At 42.0% G+C, this 20,909-nt stretch overlaps 1 protein-coding gene across 1 annotated transcript in view; it reads left to right on the forward strand.

Moving 5' to 3' along the window:
- The first annotated feature begins 7,225 nt into the window (after positions 1 to 7,225).
- The window catches only part of OIT3 (oncoprotein induced transcript 3), a 61,768-nt gene continuing 48,084 nt past the window's right edge, over positions 7,226 to 20,909 (forward strand). Inside the window, exons 1-2 of the mRNA XM_029609170.1 lie at positions 7,226 to 7,774; positions 13,475 to 13,849. Of these exons, the coding sequence (XP_029465030.1) occupies positions 7,669 to 7,774; positions 13,475 to 13,849 (481 nt within the window). The 5' untranslated portion in view covers positions 7,226 to 7,668. The remainder of the gene's footprint in view (positions 7,775 to 13,474; positions 13,850 to 20,909) is intronic.

Raw genomic sequence — 20,909 nt, forward strand, 5'->3', positions numbered from 1 at the left:
CACCATGCACACGCACACACATGCTCAGTTACATTTTCAGATTGAGAAATCTTTATTAGCACATACACACTGATACATACATACATACTGTCAGTGTAGTGGTGTCTCTCACAAAGTCACACACACCCACACATTGAGAGCAAGAAACAGTGTGCATCTTTGTGTCAGAGAGGCACATACCCAGTCTCTCTCAGACACATACGCACTCTGCTGTTGTGGTACTGCTCTTCATGTGCTTGCTTAGTGAGTGCCCCCCCCCCCCCCCCCAGCAGTGCCACATCACTATGCAAAGTTCTTGCTGGCTGCCAGCCGATTCCCTGCCTGCAGCAGCCTTCCCCCTGCCCAATTCCCAACCTTTCTCAGCAGCACCCCCACTCTCCAGGAGATCCAGAGGTTCCACAGCCAGCTGCCTCTCTCAGAGCTCATCCCAGTCACCTCACAGTAAACCTCACCAGCACTGCACATGCACTTCCTCCTGACTCGTCCCCTTTCTTCCTGTGCCTGTAGCTTGCCTAGACTTCTCTGCTACCCCTCACCCCCACCAGCATATTCCCATTGACTGTGTGATACATAGTCTGCTGCTTTTATGATACCCCAGCATACCTACTCAAGGGAAGGAAATGTGTATGGGAGGTGGGGGCGACCACAAGCGAGCTAGACTGTTCCCTAGAATTAAAAAAAAGAAAGAAAGAAAATTAAGCCCTGGCTGAAACTGGGGAAAGTCTGTGATCTGCAGCAGCACAGCTCCAGATGGAACCCTGCTTTTCCATGTGAAGCCAGTAAAGCCAAGAGTATTAGGAACAAAAGGTGAATCTTACAGCCTTGCATTCCTTTCTCCCCCCGTAGTCTTGTCTTCCCCAAACACAATTAAAAATTGTGCATTTATAATAGGTTTTACATGAAATTCAAAGTATAGTCTTCTGATATATTTATGTACATTCCTTTGGTGGCAACCAGAAAACCCTGCAATAATAAAAATGACATTTGAAATCCATATGGTATTAGGCCTATTGTAATGCCTGCTGGGCTTGGGCGTAGTCCTCAGAAAGTCATGAGTAAACCTTCCATGTGAAAACTGTACATACTGCCAGCACTCAAGCTGTTACAACCCTTCCTATGGCAAGGCAACACTTCAAATATGAGACCAGGCCCTAAAACACCAATACACCTCCTATTATGAAAACAGAACAAGCCAGGCTGCTATAGATCCCTATTCGGAAACTACAGGGTAGTAGAATATTTCATTTCGGACACACATGCAGAACACAGATCTCACCAAATACAGAATAAAGAGACCATAAAATAGAAATAGAAATGTGCGGGAAAAAAACTGAACTGGAAGTCACAATAAGTCTGACTCTATGCAATGCAGCAATGGAAAAACAGAAAACACCATCATTCCTCAGAAAACATCAAATAATAAAACATCAATCATAATAAGAAAATCATACTAAAATGTATATTTCAAAACAGCTGATGAATATAATATCCAGTCATTTAACTTATACACACTTTTGAAAATTTACCAAACACAAATAAAATATTTCAAAAGCAGCATACACATCAAATAATATCCAATAATTAAAACTAATAAGGTTAGAAAATAAATTCTCTGTTCTCCATACTCGGGAACTTTTGATTCTAGTCACCTTGAGATGGTCATAAATTAGTTAGGGATGGGGGTGTATACAAACTTTCCTCTTTCGCATATACACACACTCTCTAGTACACATGCTCATTATCACACACACTCATATGCTCACTCATGCACTCACACAGTCTCCTCTCAATGATGTACTTGTGTGCTCTGACACACATGCTTTCACCCACGCCCTTATGCATGCTCTCACACACATGCTGAATCATTCATTCTCCCTCACATACATGCTCACTGACACACACTGACTCTCACATGCTCAGTCACGCTCACACACATACTCATTGACACATTTGCACTAACATTCTAAGTCATACACACATGCTCACTGACACTCGCACTGACTCAAACGCTCAGTCATCCTCACAGACATGCTCACTGATATACTCGCACTGTCATGCTCACACATGTTTACTGGCACACACACTCTCACTGACTCATCCATCCAGTCACACTTCTCACACATGCTCAGACCTATGCACACTCACATATGCTGAGTCATTCTCTCCCTTGCACACATTCTCACTGACACACTTGCACTCACACTTACACATTCTGATATACACTCCCTCAGTGCCTCATCCATTCAGTCATGTTCACACTTGTTTGCTTTTCTACCCCTCTGTTTGTGAATTAGTAAAACAAACATTTTTGCTTACATTGGTGGTCAGGGAAAATCCAGGCAGGGCCCATGAGAGTAGAGTCTGAGTGGGCTTTTGAGGGAGGGAATGGCCATTTGGTGTGGGAAGGCCCGAGGTTTGTTAAGCCCTGAAGTAGTTTGTTTTTATACATATTTTTGTTGCGGCGTGAGGATGAAAGGAGCCTGCCGCAGAGGAAAGCTGTCGGAGCTGGGAGGCAAGCATTCAGCCGGCAGTGAGGCAGCAGCAGCAGGAAGTGTGCTGGCTGCCTCCTGCTGGCAAATACAGAAGTGGGGCAGGTTGAATGGAGGCGGCAAGAGTGTTTCCCACCGCCATGATGGTGCATTCCTGTAGAGGAATCAAACACTAACAGATTACTGCTAGGTTCTTTCTATTTATTCAAATCATTATCACCGTCTTTAAGTTGTTATGTCGGCGTTGCTGAACCGCTCTAGCTGTTCCTAGCCTTGCTCCACTTTTGAGAGTCTTTCTTCGATCCCTCCCGATGCAGCCCCCACCGGCGAAACACGGCCATGATGGAGGACTGTACTGATGTGAATTATCTTTAAATAAACACCAGTGTCTTTGAAACCTCTACCTGTCTTTTTGGAGTATCTAAAGACTGAATAGTTAATATTTATTCACACATTTTTTGTCTTTAGATTGATGTTCAAAGATACTACATAGTGTATCATTTATAAATAAGCAATTAAACTTTTGTTGGAAATCCTGGAAAGAGACAATCCTGCCTTTTTTGACAAACCATTGGATTTGGAGGCCCTTTACTCCCCACTCAGCAAATAGAGGAGAGCGTAAACCTGAGAGAAAGTCCCTATTATCTGTAAGAAGCAAAAAATTGGATGTTTTATAGTTTAATTGCAATTTTACTCATAGCCATTTCCAAGCTTTCATAATGGTGTTGAAATAAAATTCTGTTGCAAATGGAGAGGAAGAGATAGGCTAGTAGAATGTATGATGTACTTAAGATCCAGTGGAAGGAGTAACTCCCTTTCTACTGAAAGTGGTGTTTAAAAACTGGTTTCTATAAGCCAATCTCCAACATGATGGAGAAGGCAAACCATACTTGTACAGCTTAAAATCTGACAGTCCCAGACTGCCCCATTCCAAGGTCTTATTAAAATGGCAAGGGCTATATGGGGTTTCTTCTGAGCCCATATACAGATATTAAGGTGGAGTTGCAGATAACCACTGTTTATTCTTGGGATAAGCAGTTTGGAATCTATCTACCCCTTGGGATCCAGCCAAGTTCTTGTGACTTGGATTGGTCACTTGGAAGCAGGATACTGAGCTTGATAGACCCTTGGTCTGACCCAGTATGGAAAGCCTTATGTTCAGTGGAATTGGTGGATGAGATTCTTCAGTTTCACCATTTCCTTCTTGGTTAAATACTATGGGTAGCATCTGAAGTAAATATATCCTCTTGAAGAGGATCATCATCCTAAAAAGATTCACTCTCCCAGCTAGCGAAAGATAGAAATCCATCCAACCATGTAAAATATTTCTAGTATGAGTAAAGAAAACCTGATAATGTAAAGCATATAGTTGAAAAGGATCTCTGTGAAGATAAATACCTAAGTACTTAAAAGATTCTGTGGCCCATTGCATTGGAAAGTCAGAACGCAAGCATCTGTCATTGAATCAAGTAGGCAAAGCCTTCGATTTATCTAACTTAAGGCATAGACCTGCGACATTACCATACATTGCAAACTTTTCCAAAAGAGGTGGACGAGAAGACTGGAGGACTGGGCCTCCTATGGGAATCCCTCTGATTTTGTCATTCACTTGGATCCTTTTTGCTAGAGGGTGTAAAAGTAATGGATTGGTTTCTAGCAACTATAAAGCTCTGATGAGGGAAAGAACATCTGATGCATATTGTTGCCCCAACATGATAAGCAGACTTGGGGATGGAGTTCTTGGTGGATGATCTTCTATGTAATATTGAGCACTCATATAAATTGATAGAGTGCTAGATTGAAAGAATTTGATTTTAAATGTATACACAGATTTTTTTTTGTATCCTAAATGGGCAGCAAAGGCAAAATCACATAATTGTGTGGTTGCCTTAAATGTAAAGAAATGGAGGGTGCTTACATTATATATGGTTTTGTCCATATATAAAAAGTTTTGGGATTCTGTGTGGATGTGCATAACATCTCCTGGGTGCAAGGATACCTAAGCTTATAGAGTTTTGTTTTACAGATAAAACACATAATATATCAATATATAACATAGCAACACAGTAAAGAACATTTCTATGCTTCTATGCCTATAAATTAAAGGATGAGCTAGGGGTGGGAGGGTGAGAAATACAAACACAAACTTCTGTTCATTGCCTGACTTTCTGACTACCTATTTAAAATAAACACACAAAATTCTGTTTGTTACCTGACTTTCTGAGTATTTATTTAAAACAAAATACATGAACACACTAAATAATATACCACAATAGTTTACTTCTCCCCAATAATTTTAAGTTTTAAACATTTCTCCAAGCAGTACTTACTGATTTTTTCCAGCCACCAGCAAGGTGATCCTCTCCTCTCAGTGCTCCAGTTCCGGAGATGGTTTTCGAGAGTGATGAGTCAGATGAACTGAACAAAATCACTGTGAACCTGGAAGATGTAGTAGGCTAGATTGACAAACTAAAGAGTAGCAAATCACCTGGACCGGATGGTATGCATTCCAGGGTTCTGAAAGAACTAAAAAATGAAAATTCAGATCTATTAGTTAAAATTTGTAACCTATCATTAAAATCATCCATTGTACCTAAAGGCTGGAGGGTAGCCAACGTAGCCCCATTATTTAAAAAGAGCTCTAGGGGCGATCTGGGAAATTATAGACCAGTGAGCCTGAGTTTGGTGCCGGGAAAAATAGTGGAAACTTTTCTAAAGATCAAAATCACAGAGCATATAGAAAGACATGGTTTAATGGAACACAGTCAGCACTGGATTTACTCAAGGGAAGTCTTGCCTCACAAATCTGCTTCATTTTTTTGAAGGGATGAATAAACATGTGGACAAAGGTGAACCGGTATATTTGGATTTTCAGAAGGCATTCAACAAAGTCCCACATGAGGAGCTTCTAAGCAAACTAAAAAGTCATTAGGATAGGAAGCATTGTCCTTTTGTGGATTATTGGTTAAAAGGCAGGAAACAAAGTGGGATTAAATGGTCAGTTTTCACAGTGGAAAAAGATAAACAGTGAAGTGCCTCAGGGATCTGTACTTGGACCGGTGCTTTTTAATATATTTATAAATGATCTGGAAAGGGGTACAACGAATGAGGTGATCAAATTTGCGGATGACACAAAATTATGCAGAGTAATTAAATCACAAGCAGATTGTCATGAATTGCAGGAGGATCTTGCAAGACTGGAAGATTGGGCTTCCAAATGGCAGATGAAATTTAACTTGGACAAGTGCAAAGTGATGCATATAGGGAAAAATAACCCATGCTGTAGTTACACAATGTTAGGTTCTATCTTAGGAGCTACCACCCAGGAAAGAGATCTAGGCATCATAGTGGATAATACATTGAAATCATCGGCTCAGTATGCTGTGGTGATCAAAAAAGCAAACAGAATATTAGAAATCATTAAGAAGGTAATGGAAAATACAATGGAGGATATCTTAATGCCTCCTTGAATACTGTGTGCAGTTCTGGTCACCACATCTCAATAAGGATATAGATGCACTGGAGAAAGTGGGCATGGAATGGCTGCCCCTTGAGGAAAGGCTAAAGAAGTTAGGGCTGTTAAATTTGGAGAAGAGATGACTGAGGGCGGTATTACAGATTTCTACAAAATCATGAAAGGACTTGAACAAGTTAATGTAAATTGGTTATTTACTCTCTCAGATAATAGAAGAACCAGGGGGCACTCCATGAAGTTAGCAAGTGGCTCATTTAAAACAAATCGAAGAAAATTCTTTTTCACTCAGCGCATAGTTAAGCTCTGGAATTCATTGCCAAAGGATGTGGTTACAGCAGTTAGTGTAAATGGGTTTAAAAAAAGGTTTGAATAAGTTCCTGGAGGATAAATCCATAAACTGATATGATGGTAATTACTACTGTTTGGGTACTTGCCAGGTACTTGTGACTTGGATTGGCCGCTGTTGGAAACAGGATACTGGGCATAATGGACCTTGGTCTGACCTAGTATGGCATATCTTATGTTCTTATGTTTATGTTCTTATGTTCTCCTCAACATCCTCATTAGTAATCACAGAAGCAAAGAATTCATTTAGTCTTTCTGCAATGGCCTTATCTTCTCTAAGAGCCGCTTTAACCTCTCAGTCATCTAATGGTCCAACCGACTCCCTCACGGTTTCTTGCTTCAAATATATTTTTTAAAGTTTTCATTATGAGTTTTCACCTCTATGGCCAACTTCATTTCAAATTCTCTCATAGCCTGCCTTATCAATGTTTTACACTTAACTTGACAATTTATGCTTTTCCTATTTTCTTCAGGTGGAGCCTTCTTCTGACCCGCAAGCCGCCAAATGTAACAACGAGTATCCCAAAAACCTTTTTGTGAAATGTTTCTGAAATCTATTGATACCACTCTTCTTTGTATTTTGATAACATCCGGCATGAAATAAAACAAAGGCCTCTGTGGAAGGGCGGAATTTTTTGTGAGCTATTTTTAAACTCTCATCCCTTATCCATTCTGGTAAACTATCTTCTATAGAAGAAGGAGCAGAGATAATGGCAGAAGCCAAGCCCAGCTGATGTCCCCTCATCCTAGTTTCTTTTCACTTTAAGGAGGCTTAAAAGAGAAAACAAAGGGTTAGGGATAGCTGGGTAAAACAGAAATTCTGCTGACAAGACAGGCTTCTGTGTACAGGGTCAAGGCTGCAGCAGTGTCACGCATCCCATCCTCTTCCTTTGATAAAAACTTCAGCCTAGCTGATAAACGAACTTCTGGAACTTACTGAAAAAGCTGTCACAATAAAGAAAAGGCTCAGACAAGAGTTGGCGAGAGAGAGAAAAAGTCAGAGAGAGGTGCAAAGGGAGTGAGAGAGCGGAAAGATAGAAGGACACAGGGAGAAGGATAGCAAGAGAGAAAAGACAGCGACAGAAGGATAAGGACAGCAAGAGATAGAGACAAGAAGAAACTGAGAAGAACAAAAAGCAGAAGGAAAGGAGCAAGCGACAGAGGAATAGAGAACCCCGGGTAAGGACAGAAAGGGGTAGAAAGTGAGTGAGTGAGAGAGACAGGGAAAGGAGAGGAGATTGAGAAGTGTAAAGTGAGAGTGAGACAGGGATCAAGAGGCAAAGAGATAGAGAAGAAAACAGAGGGAAGAGAAAAGGTCAGAACGAAAGGGCAACAGGAGCAAGAAGGGAAAAAGATCAAATGCCCTTGTTTCAAACTCTAGCTTGGACTTGGATGGCTCAGGCATTACAGATTCTGCTCTTCGCCCTTTGCCTGTACACCCGATTATTAGCCGTGACAGCGATAGGTAAGTGCAATGACACAATATCACATCCTGGCAATTGTCAGTGATGGAGCATTTAGTCCACTGTGCTCATCTTCACTAACTATTGCCTGCTATGAGCAGAATAAAAGTATTTTTAAATAAATAAATTGCATTGAGGTAACTGAGTGGGGAAGAGAATAGGGAGGGGGGGGGGGGGGGGAGAGAGAGAGAGAGGTAAAAGGAGGTGAAAGAACATTGAATTTAAAAAAAATTCTGAATGAGTTCCATTCAATTTTGAGCTTCTGGACATGCAGGTATTAAAAGGGCGAACCGTTGGGTTTAATAAGGTGGGGGCTGTAAATGTAATACAACATAACAGAACCTAAGTTGACTTTTGAAGCTTAATATGTATTGATGGGGGGTTTGCTTGTGGTTATACTATCCCAGACCCAAGGATCCAAACTGTTAAATTATTCCTTAAAACAAAACAACATTTTCAGCACACTTGAATTATTTGAGGTTGTGTGGTACCCTCTGCTGTTTCAATATTTTAATTATCCAGACGACGTATATGAACTTTTCTAGACCACAAAGCTCTCTTCTGCAAAGCAAAACTCTGTGATCTGAAAAGCTGATGCACAACAATCTCTCTGAATACTTTTTTTTTTATCTTGGATCCATTAAAGGTGTCATAAAGAATCTAGTTCTCTCCAGGAACAATGAGCTTCTAGATTCCTGCACATAGTAGATTGGCATCTGCATTCTCTTTAATGATAGCAGTGAAAGGACTGGAAGGGAAAGAAAACCGAAGGTGAAAGGAGCTTTTATTTTTATTGTATGTTGCTCTCTGCTAGCACAGAAATAAGCCCCGCCATAATGCATATGTGCTACTGTAGAGGCATGCGCTTTGCCTGCAATATCCATGCGCCATGCGCGTGTCTGCTATCCAAGGCGAGTTCCTTATCTTTTCAATAGTTATTATAACCTTACGTTTCAGCTACAGATGTTTTTCCCTTCAGAAACTAGGGCAGAACTGTGCGAGTTGGATTATTAACTAAGATATCACAGAGTTTCCTGTTTTATATCCCTTTCTTCAGTCCCGCTTCAGCAGTCAGAAATGAAGAAAGTTCCTCTGCTTCTTGCTCTTTTTCTCTTCCTCTCTCAGCCACAGGACAGTGTGTGTCTCTCGGTCATCTCTTTGTCCTCTATGCAAAGCAGACCTGATACAAACCACCCCCCCCCCCAAAAAAAAACCATGGTGACACTCCTGGCTTTAATTTATTCCCTAATAGTAAATGATGAGCACATTGGGAGGAAGGATTGTGATTGGTTTTGGACAAGTGGCAAGTTTTTCTCTCCATGTGTTTTTTTGCCCTTGCCGTTTCCCATAAGCTGTTGACAGGACTTTACCTGGGCTAGAAAGAGCTTTTCACAAATGAAAGGACCTATAGATGACCATCATTAAATTAGAATGTCTCTCGCCCTCAATATTAATTGATGATTCACAACTGGGTGGTTTAGCAAATACAGCAGAGGGCACTCAGGCACTAGGTACAGTGGGGCAGTTGCAGGGCTAGGGTCTTGGTAATGGTAAATTTATTTTGCTATACTGATTTTCACATAATAGCAAAACAGTGTGCAATAGAAAGTATAAAAACATTAAAATTAATCATTTATACAAAATTACTTTATACATCATAAAAACGTAACCACTCGTGCAAGAATCAGAATCCAAACCTGAGAAAACAGTCATGATTTCACAAGCTTTAAAGAATTCCAAAAGCTTTTTTCGATTCGAATGTCCAACAGCAAAGAATTTCAGATTAAAGGAGCCTGATATTGAAAAAATGGTTTGCCTGATACCCTCAAGCACAATTTCCTGCGAGAGGGAATTCCCAGAAGTTCCTTTTGAGAGGATCTTAAAGTCTGCGTAGGTATCTATGACACCATAAGATTTGCCAAATAGGCTTCCCTTTAGACAAAACCTTAAAAGTATAACAAACTAATTTAAAAGCAATCCTCCATCGAAATGGAGGCCAATGAAGTTCTTGTAGCAAAGGAGAAACAGGATCGAATTTAGAAACCCCAAAAATAAATAATTGCCACTGTGTTTTGGAGTAGTTGTATTTGCTTCAAGTTGACTTCCATAATATCCATATATTACAAGTTATAATAGTCAACCCGAGAAAACACCAAAGCACAAGATAACATTACTAAATCCTCCCTAGATAAATAAGGTGCCAATCTACTACTCATATGGAGAGCATAAAAATAGATCTGGACAGTAAAGATGCTTGTTTAGATATGGACAAACCACTGCCTAAGTTTATGCCCAGTAATTTTATTATCTCAACCAAAGGAATAACGACATCTTTCATTCTTGGAACAAGTTTGAGGTTAGATTTACATCTACTAAACCAAATGGCTTCCAACTTTTGAGGGTTCACCTTTAATCGGTGATCGGATAGCCAACTGGCTAGCTTATCTAGACTCAGATTAAGTCCCATCATATCTGATGGCAAATCAGAGTTAAAAGCTGTCAATATGAGTATGTCATCAGCATAAAAATAATGGATGCCCTGTTGTAAAATCAGATTTGGTAGAGGAATTAAGAGAAGGTAAATAATAATGGGGAGAGAATAGAGCCCTGAGTTACCCCACAGGTCATAATTTTTGATAATGAAACATTCCCCCACACCAATTGAAAACAGTGATCCTTCAGAAATGACTTAAAACATCTTAAAACAGATCCAGCAATTCCCAGTTTTTTCAAGCAAAGTAACAGAAAGCCATGGTCTATTGTGTCAAATGCCAAACAGACCAATTGAAACAGTTATCCCTAAGCCTTATGATAACCCATAAAAATTTACTGCTAGCAAACCTTTTACTGGATGATGAGCCTTTTTGAAAAATCAGACAGTGCTGCTTGATGTGCTTAGCTTATGGACTTGGCCGTAGAAGCAGTCCTGGGGTTTTTTTTCCTTTATGTTTGTGCATCAATTCCCCAGACCGAAAAAGTTGGGGGCCCTCATTGGTTATTGTCTGAATCCAAATTCTGCTTTTCCCCTTGCCATTGAAGCAACAACAATGTTGGAGTCAGGGATAAACATGGTGGATCCCTAAAGGCTAGAGGATGGAACTGAAGAAAAGGGTGCATGGGGGTAACTTGCTGGTGCAGCTTTTACTACCCTTAACCGATAAGCCTTGATATTTTTGATGCAACTATAACATTGCTCTCTGCTTCAACGGCAAGAGGAAAAAGGAAATTTGGATTCAAACAACAACTGAGTGCCCCGACTTTTACAGTCTGGGGAACTGAAGCGCAGACATAAGGGAAAAAACACAGGACTGCTTCTACAGCAAGTCCATAAGCTAAGTGCTAGGTTTACTGGTTGCGGGGAGGCCCCGCAAGTGACTTTGCTTACCCGAGGTGTCCCTGACTCTGCCTCTGCTGTTGTTGTGGCTGGAAATGCTGCTGATCCTTGTTGCTGCCACTCTTGTTGATGTCCTGCTAGAAGTGTGCATCTCTTCTTCAGTTAAAGAGACCATAGCAGGAAAGCCCATGGTGCCCTCTGTCATCATTGCTGGATGCCTTATAAAAGGGCTCTTCAGTCTTGTCTTCGGGGGCTTTGAAAGTTCTCTTGGTCTCCTGTCCTGGTCTTCTGTGGTCATCATTCCTGGTCTTCTGTGGTCCTTGATCTGTTCCAGGTCTCCTGTGGTCTTGTCTGTCCTGGGTCCATCTTCTCTGGATTAAGTCTTCCAAGTCCTCTTAGTTTTACAGTCTTGTTCTGAGTTCTAGAATTCTGCCTTCTTGAGTTCCTTGTTCCTGAGCCCTGTTTGTGGTCTTTGGAGAGCTTGTTCCAGCCTGCGGTCCAGCCTGTTCTTCAGTGACCACCTGGTGCTTGTCTTCAGTCTTTGCCTGGCTCCTTGTCCTTGTCTGGATACCTGTCTTCAGTCTTTGCCTGGTTCCTCATTCTCACCTGGATCCTTGTCTTCAGCCATTGCCTGGCTCCTTGTCTTAACCTGGACCTCTGTTTTCAGCCTGCTATGCTCTTCAGCCTTATTCCTGGTCCCGCATCTCCAGCTTGGCTCCACTTCAGCCTTCAATTCCAGCTTGGCGCTGCCCAAGTCTTGTTTCTGTTCTTCAGTGGATCCTAGTCTTCAGCTAGCCCGTGCCTGGATATGCTTACCCACCAGTGACATGGACCATGGCCAGCTCCGGGGTTGTGTTGGTCGTGTCATGGCACAGGGGAAACACACATACCTGTGGTCCAAAAGGGTCTTTCAGAGTGGCCGGAAGGCTATCCCCAGAGACCAGCCCTGGCTGCTGTTTCTCTGACACTAAGCACATCAAGCAGCACTTTCAAAATTCAGACAGTGCTGCACATCACCCAGTAAAAATGTTGCTATCAGTAAATTTTTATGGATTATCATAAGGCTTGGGATAACTGTACAGAGCAGCAGTTACTACCCTTAAGAGAAACATGGGGGTAACCTATATGGCGTGGCAGATGCTACCATCTGCCACGCCATATAGGTTACCACGCCATATAGGTTGCCATATAGGTTACCACGCCATATAGGTTGCATATAGGAACACTTCGACACAGGACAAAGAACAAAATAGCGCAATTTAAAGTTCACCACCAACCTAATACCCTCAGGACCATCAGGACCTTATTGATTGTTCAAAGTAACCCTACACGTTCTCTGTTCAATACTATGTTTATGGTTTAATGTAACAACCTTACTTATTGTTTAAGGTTACTCTGTTCAATACTATGTTTATTGTTTAATGTAACGCCCCCCGGCGATAGTTGTGTTATATGGAAACCGACTTGATTTGATATATATATATCAAGAAAGTCGGTATATGAAAACCCTAAATAAATAAATAAATAAACAAATAAACCATAAGAAGCTTGCTAGGCAGACTGGATGGGCCATTTTGGTCCTTTTCTGCCATCATTGCTGTGTTACTATGTTACTAGGTCTTTGTCTGCCTGAGGCTGGACAGGCAGGAGGTGGTTTTTTTTGGAGATATGGCTCTGAGAAGAGTTTGCATTCTGCTTCGCTATATTTAGCCCTGTCCAGTTAGATTGTTTTTGTAGGATGCCTTGGACCTCAGTCAACCCCTTTTCTACCTTCAGACACTTCAGGAAAGAAAACTTGGACTGTGGTCTATATCCATCAGCTCTCTCTTCTTATGGGGTCTGAATATAGCAGATACTTGGCCAATCTTATAGCGAGAAGATGCACAGCATTTTCCCCCTTCTCCAGGTAGCAAGCAAAGCATGTCAAGCTGCAAGGGCTACTCCTTAATTAGAGGAGTACCATCCCCTAACTCTGGCTAGCTTCTTCTACATGAAGGCAGCAAATTTAACATGGTATTTGCAGCATAGAAGCATCTTCAGCCTCATTTTAAGTAGGGGATTGTTTCCAGATGATTCAAGATAAGCATATACTGTCTTTTTTTATGGTAGCCCCTCAGTGCTAGTATTTTGCACAGGTAGTTGATAGCTCTGTGGAAAACCTGGACTGGATCACAGAAAAGCTCCCTGTTAGAAGTCCTATCATTTAAGTCGGACTGTTCCATTAATAAAAGAGATGGAGATTAATGTCTGCTCTTGGGATGGAGAAGAGGGGAGGAGGTTAAGAAGAGATCATATCACCTTGTTTGTCTGAGAAACAGAAACTAATTTATAAGGAGATTAATCCATTTTATCTCTTCCTTTCCTACAGCCCTTGACCCATGCTCTGCCTACATCAGCCTAAATGAGCCCTGGAGGAACACAGATCATGTTTTCAATGAATCTCAAAAGCAGCCCATGTGTGACAACAACCTGGATGGGGAATGGTACCGCTTCACTGGCATGGCTGGTGATGCCATGCCCACCTTCTGCATTCCAGAAAACCACTGTGGGACCCATGCACCCATCTGGCTGAATGGGAGTCACCCCAAGGAAGCTGAGGGCATTGTCCAGAGGCAAGCCTGTGCCAGCTTCAACAACAACTGCTGCCTGTGGAACACCAGCATAGAAGTGAAAGCCTGTCCTGGAGGGTACTACGTATACCATCTAACCAAGCCCAGTGTCTGCTTCCATACGTACTGTGGGCGTAAGTATTCCTGTAACCCTTTACCATGTCCCAGAATAACGCTGACTACTTTCGTGTCAGTCTCACTCTTATTTCCTCCTTCCTGTCTCTCTCTTCTGTTGTGTCTTACAAAATAATTCATCCAAAAGAATGTATTTCATTGCAGCTTTAAGACCTGTCCATTCCTACCAAAAAAATGTCCCAACCTGTCTCTCAAAATAACACTTGGAAGTTGGCCTCTTTACAAGAAGAGAAGAGAAAAGCACAGTGACATAGTAACCTAATAGAAGACAGCATAAGAAGGAATATTTGGTTTACACCCAGCAGCCGTTTCTACTCATGTCTAACCATACAGTTATGCAATGAACTAAATGCCTAACCATCTGGCCTCCTTAGGTCCCTGTGGCCTTTCCAGATGTTATCCCACCAACACCAGCCTGCCATACCATCGCAGCAAGTCTCTGGGGAGTTATAGCTTTAAAATATACTTGGTGCCCTTTTGAATTTGTTTCCTGTTTTTGTTCTCTTCTGGGAGGGCATTCCAAGCATCCACCACCCTTTCCACAAAAAAAAAAATAAATATTTCTTGATATTGTTTCTCGCCCCCCCCCTTGGAGTTTCATTGCATGACACCAAGTAATCCTCAGGCACCAATACCTAAACGGAATACAAAATGTTTCTACCATTCTAAGGTTTTTTCTTCCATCCTATAGTTTTGGTTTTCTCTTTTGTCTTTCTTCTCCTTATCTCTTTTCCCATATCTTCTTTTCCTCCATGTCTCTCTCTGACATCTACCTTTCTCTTTGTCATCAAATTTCTTTTCGGCTCGCTCCCCTCATCACAGCTTCTGTCTCTGCTCCCCTATGTTTCATTGCTCTACCCCTTTCATCTCCCCTTACTCCATCTGGCACATCAAACACTGTTTCCTCTTTCCCCACCCTTCCCTGTTTCTTACCTCCTCCTCATCACTGTCTGTTCTTTGTGTTTTATTGGCTACCCCCAGATCTTACTGTCTCCTCCCCTTAGTCTTCATCCCTCTCCTCTTCCCTTCCTCCTACCTAGAATTCACCCCTTTCCTCTCACCTCCCCCAGTATTCACACCCCTCATTCATTTATTTACAAATTTATATACCCCGCAAATCCAATGCAGGACTGATTAGTGGGACTCACAATAAAACAAGCATTCGTTCTTTCTTCACTCATCTCCCCTTCTGCATTCACCCCCACACAGCAATTATCCCCTCTGACTCTCACATCTTGTCCAGCATTTGCCCTTCTACTTTCTCATTTCCTACTCAGCATTCATAAGAACATAAGAAGTTGCCCTACTGAGTCAGATCAAGGGTCCATCAAGCCCATATCCTGTTTCCAACAGTGGCCAATCCAGGTTACAAGTACCTGGCAAGTATCCAAACATTAAATAGATCCCATGCTACTGATGCCACTACAAAGCAGTGGCTTTTCCCTAAGTCAATATGATTAATAGCAGTTTATGGACTTCTCCCCTAGGAACTTTCCAAACCATTTTTAAACCCAGCAACACTGACTGCCTTAACTGCATCCTCTTCCAATGAATTACAGAGTGAAAAAGAATTTTCTTAGATGTGTTTTAAATGTGCTACTTGCAAACTTCATGGAGTGCCCCCCCTAGTCCTTGTATTATCTGAAAGAGGAAATAACTGGTTCACATTTACCAGTTCAAGTTCTTTCATGATTTTATAGACCTCTATCATATCCCCCCTCAGCCGGCTCATCTCCAAGCTGAACAGCCCTAACCTCTTTAGCCTTTCTTCATAGGGAAGCCGTCTCATGCCCTTTATCATTTTGGTTGCCCTTCTCTGCACCTTCTCCATCGCAATTATATCTTTTTTGAGATGCGGTGACCAGAATTGTACACAGTATTCAAGGTGCGGTCTCACCATGGAGCGATACAGAGACATTATGACATTTTCTGTTTTATTCACCATTCCCTTCCTAATAATTCCCAACATTCGGGCCGATACAGTAAAAATGCGGGAGAACGCGATTCTGTATTTAAATGAGGCCCGGAGGTAAAAACAGGCAAAAGGAGCGGCAGCTGTCATCACTGAGAAAACTGACCATTTAATCCTACTCTTTGTTTCTTGTCTTTTAACTAGTTTGCAATTCACAAAAGGACATCGCCTGCTATCCCATGACTTTTTAGTTTTCTTAGAAGCTTCTCATATTTATTTATTTATTTATTTATTTTTATATACCGATGTTCCTGTATAGAATACATATCGCACCGGTTTACAGAGAACCGATGAGGGACTTCATCAAATGCCTTCAGAAAACCCAAAGACACCGCATTTACCCATTCATCTTTATCCATGTTTATTAACCCCTTCAAGAAACTGAAGCCGATTTGTGAGCCAAGACCTCCCTTGGGTAAATCCTTGCTGGTTATGTCCCATTAAACCATTTCTATCTACATGTTCTGTGATTTTTATTTTTTAGAATAGTTTCTGCAAATTTTCCCAGCACTGAGGTCAGGTTCACTGGTCCTTAGTTTCCAGGATCACCCCGGAGCCCTTTTTACATATCGAAATTACATTGCCCACCCTCCAGTCCTCAGGTACAATGCATGATTTTAATGATAGGTTACAAATTACTAGAAATAATTTTGAAATTTAATTTTTTTTGGTTCTTTTGGAACTCTGGGGTGTATACCATCCAGTCCAGGTGATTTGCTACTGTTCAGTTTATCAATATGGCTTACTACATCTTCCAGGTTCACTATGATTTGGTTCAGTTCATCACCCCTGAAAACCATCTCCAGAAAGAGTATCTTCCTAACATCTTCATTAATAAACATCAAAGCAATGAATTCATTATTCTTTCCATGATGGCCTTATCTTCCTTAAATGCCCCTTTAACCCCCTCAATCATCTAATGGACCAACTGATTTCCTCGCAGGTTTCCTGCTTCAGATATATTTTTTAAAGTTTTTATTATGAGATTTTGCCTGTACATCCAACTTCTTTTCAAATTCTCTCTTAGCCTGTCTTATCAATGTTTTACACTTAAATTGCCTATGCTTATGCTTTTTCCTATTTTCTTCAGAAGGATCCTTCTTCCAATTTTTAAAGGAAGTTCTTTTGGCTAAAATAGACTCTTTCACCTCACCTTTTATCCATACCAGCAATCATTTGGCCTTCCTTCTACCTTTCTTAATGTGTGGATTACATCTGGACTGTGCTTCTAAGATGGTATTTTTTTTTAACAATGTCCATGCCTATTGTACACTCTTAACCTTTGGAGCTGCAACTTTCAGCTTTTTTATAACTATTTTCCTCATTTTAACAAAGTTTTCCTTTTGGAAGTTTAGTGTTAGAGCTGCAGATTTACTTATTGTCCCCTTTCCAGTCATTATTTCAAATTTGATCATATTCTGATTACTACTGCCAAGTGGCCCCACCACAGTTACCTCTCTTACCAAATCCTCCGTTCCACTAAGAATTAGATCTAAAATAGCTCCCTCTCTCATCTGTTCCTGAACCAATTGCTCCATGAAGCAGTCATTTATTCCATCCATGAATGTTATCTCTTTAATATGTCCTGATGTTATATTTACCCACTCAATATTGGGGTAATTGAAATCTTCCATTATTACTGCACTGCCAAATTTGTTAGCTTCCTTAATTTCTCTTAGCATTTCATCATCCGTCTTATCATTTTGGCCAGGTGGATGGTAGATACTCCTATTGTTATACTTTTTCCCAAAACACATGGGATTTCTACCCATAAAGATTCTACTGTGCATTTAGTCTCTTGCAGGATCTTTATCCTTTGGATTTTATGCCATCCTGGACATAAAGCTCCAGTCTCCTTCATCCTTCTTCTCCTTCATCTTTCATCGGCATTTAGGCTTCTCTCTCACCTCTTTCCCCAGCATTCATCAGTCCTCTCTTATCACCTCCCCATCATTCCCTTTCTATGTTCCCAATACTCATCCTCTATAAGCACTTCACCTTCTTTCTTTCTTGCCCACCCTCTCCTTCCTCTTCAGCCTGCATGCTCATTAACTGGTTCACTCCTCTTCCTCCTCTCTGTTGGCCGCCCACAATCTGGGAGCACAAGGAAGAAAGAACTGCTCTGCTGTGTTTGCTTCAGACCTGTCTCTTCCTGTTCCACAGCAACAGGGAGCATGTGCTGGAGATAGCAAATGCAGAAGTTGCAAAGAGAGCGGAGTGCCACCTTTGTGCCCCGTGCAGCCAGCACTTTGGTTCCTGGACTTACAAACTCCTCATAGTTGCCATCCCTTCTTCTGATCCTCACGCCAATGTGCAGTAGCCAAAGAAACTGAAGACAGTCTGGGAGCTTCTCAGAAGATCTGGGGAAATCAAGTTCTCTGAATCTCAATTTCACCCCTATTTTGGAAGCAGCTGACTTCCAATTATCATTAGAAACTTCTAACATTGCTCTTTGACTATTATAGAAACTCTGGAAGAATTTAGAATATGTGCTAAAATTAAATACAAATAGCCCAAACTAGACATGTTTTGGAGAACTGAGTGACTCTTTCCCACTCAGCTAACATTAGTTGTTAAGGTCAGTTGCCGTTATCTCTGTGGATTAAGAACTGGAAGTATCCATGCCTTGAAGAAGGGATTGTTATTGATGAAATTTGAGTCTCCCACTTCTTTCTCCCCAGAGGAGACAGAGTTCCAGCCCTTGGAGAGAGCACTGTTCTCTCTGACATCTTTAGCTACTGCAGGACAGATAACAGACTCTTTACTGTAAAGCAAAAAGGGCTTTGAAACTAGCAATAACTGTCTCTTCAGCATACCTGTAAGACCCCTTTGCCTTACTTAAAACAATGCCAGTTCCCAAAATCAGAGAGTTGTGCAACCCAGTGCGTGCCTCTGGATTCTGGGTATGCAGTAAATGGTCCATGCCAGCAGAGAATATATAAGGAGCTCTATGGGAAGTTTCTAGTTCTGTCCCAGGACAGAGGAGAGAACAGTGTCTATTTATTTAGTTTAAAAAAAAAAAAAGATATGCACCAATTCTAGGAAGCATAGAGAAGAGAGAGGATCTTAAGAGAATGCTTCCCTGGAGATGAAGGAGTCAAATGAGTTCTCTTCTAAGATAGATGTGAGGGAGCTGGAGAGAGTGCCTCTTCAGTACAGAGAAAGCAAGAGGATCAAAGTAGGTCTTCTAGTATAAGCATCCAAGAGAAGTCTAGTGAAGTGGCCAATGGTGTGTGGATTAAGCTCACTACCATCCTCGACCTATATGACATAGAAACTGTGCATTTCTGCTGGAGTAAGAGCTGGTGAGAGCAGGACTTTGCAATGGATGAAAACTGGAGGTTGTCTAACTCGCTAAACTATTTTTGCTCGCTGATGAGAGTGTGCTAGATATTTGAAGTATATTATTTTTATGTTTGGGATTGTGATTGAGCTTTGAAGTATGTTATTTGCTGTTTGAAAGTGTAATAAATGTTTAGAAGCATACTATTTGGCTGTTTGAGAGTGTGATAGAGCCGTTGCCTGGTTTGTTTGTGGTTGATTAAGGGTTTATTTGTTTAAAGAGAAGTGTGAACCATCAAAGAGCTTGTTTGAAGGAACTACTAGAATATGATAAATAGAAAGGCGAAGACAGAATAAATCCCAGTCAAGATGGAGTTGCTGCTAGAGCAAGAGCTGGTGACAACAGGACTTTGCACTGGATAAAAACTGGAGTCTGCCTAACTTGCAAAACTATTACGTTTGCTGAGGAGAGTGTGCTAGAGATTCTGACTGGGCTAGGGTTAGGGTTAGGGACACTGAGACACAGCATGGAGGCAGCAGCAGGATGTGATGAGACACCAGCATGGAGGCAGCAGCAGGATGAGATGAGATGAGATGAGACAGACACCAGCATCAGGAGCAGGAGATGAGACATGATAAGAAGAACCAGCAGCTGGACCATGACTGGAAACCGTATCAAGAAGGCTGGAGTACAGGCAGAGCATCGAGGAGGGCTTTAGAACTAAGCAGCAGGACAACAGTGGCAGTAGTAGACACCACCTTCAGCAAGCCAGCACAGGAACTCTGTAGTCAGGACTGGACTAACAGTCTTCTTCCATCTAGCTCGCACAGGAACTCTGTAGTGAGGATGGGGACAGTAGTCTACTTCCATCTAGCTGGCATAGGAACTCTCTCTAGAGGACCAGCCAGGCTTGTTCAACAAATCTTGTTTATAGGCATTACAAGGCATCTGTTGTGAACCTTCATGGCCTTTTTGCCATGCTGTGGCTTGCCACTTGGGGATGGCATGTCTTTTGGTGGGCCTACTCCTGGGTCATCTGTTGGGCCTGGGACTGCTACGTGTAGTAGATTTTTGGGATGCTGGGAAAGGCACTGGTGGAAGCTCCAGCATTCTTTGGAGAATCTGGGCGAGGACGCTGGTGAGGTTATTCATTGAGGTAACCATAGTGGTGAGAGCTTGTGTACGGGCTGTCATCTGGTCATGCAGGGCCTGGGTCTGCCCAATCACAGTCCTCCTCAGGTGCATGAGCTTTGCCCGTATGTGGTGGAGGTAGACACCATGACTCCTTTCCAGTCGGTCCAACTGCTTGTGCATTGAGGCCTCGCTTGTGCAGATGGTGGTGCCGGAGCTGGTGCTAGTGTTGTGCTAGTCACAGGTGGAGTGGAGGGTTTGAGCCTCCAGAAGTGGCATGAAGGGGCTGGTGGGCTGCTCTGGCTCAATGTCTGCTATCTTGTGCTTGCCATGTGGTGTGCTGGAGCGAGGTTGCCCTAGCTCAACTGTGTGCCAATGCAGGCTGGGTTCCTCCATGAAGTTTGAAAGGTTTAAGCTCACATTCAGTGGGCTTGCTGAGCCAAGGGTTTGCAGGATCTGGATGTACTCAGAAGGCTGCTGCTGCTCCTCCTCCTCCTTCTCGTTGAACTGTGTCTGAGCATCCATAAGCTGCTGCATGGCTGGTCCCTGGCTCTTTACTACTGGCCCCTGGGGGTTCACTGCTGGTCCCTGGGGCTGGACGGCTGGGACCGGCAGAGACCTGGATGAGAGCTGTGGAAACAAAGAAGAAGACATAAGTACCAAAGCCAAGAGG

This window comes from Rhinatrema bivittatum, chromosome 7, assembly GCF_901001135.1.
Source record: "Rhinatrema bivittatum chromosome 7, aRhiBiv1.1, whole genome shotgun sequence".
In the NCBI taxonomy this organism is placed as follows: domain Eukaryota; kingdom Metazoa; phylum Chordata; class Amphibia; order Gymnophiona; family Rhinatrematidae; genus Rhinatrema; species Rhinatrema bivittatum.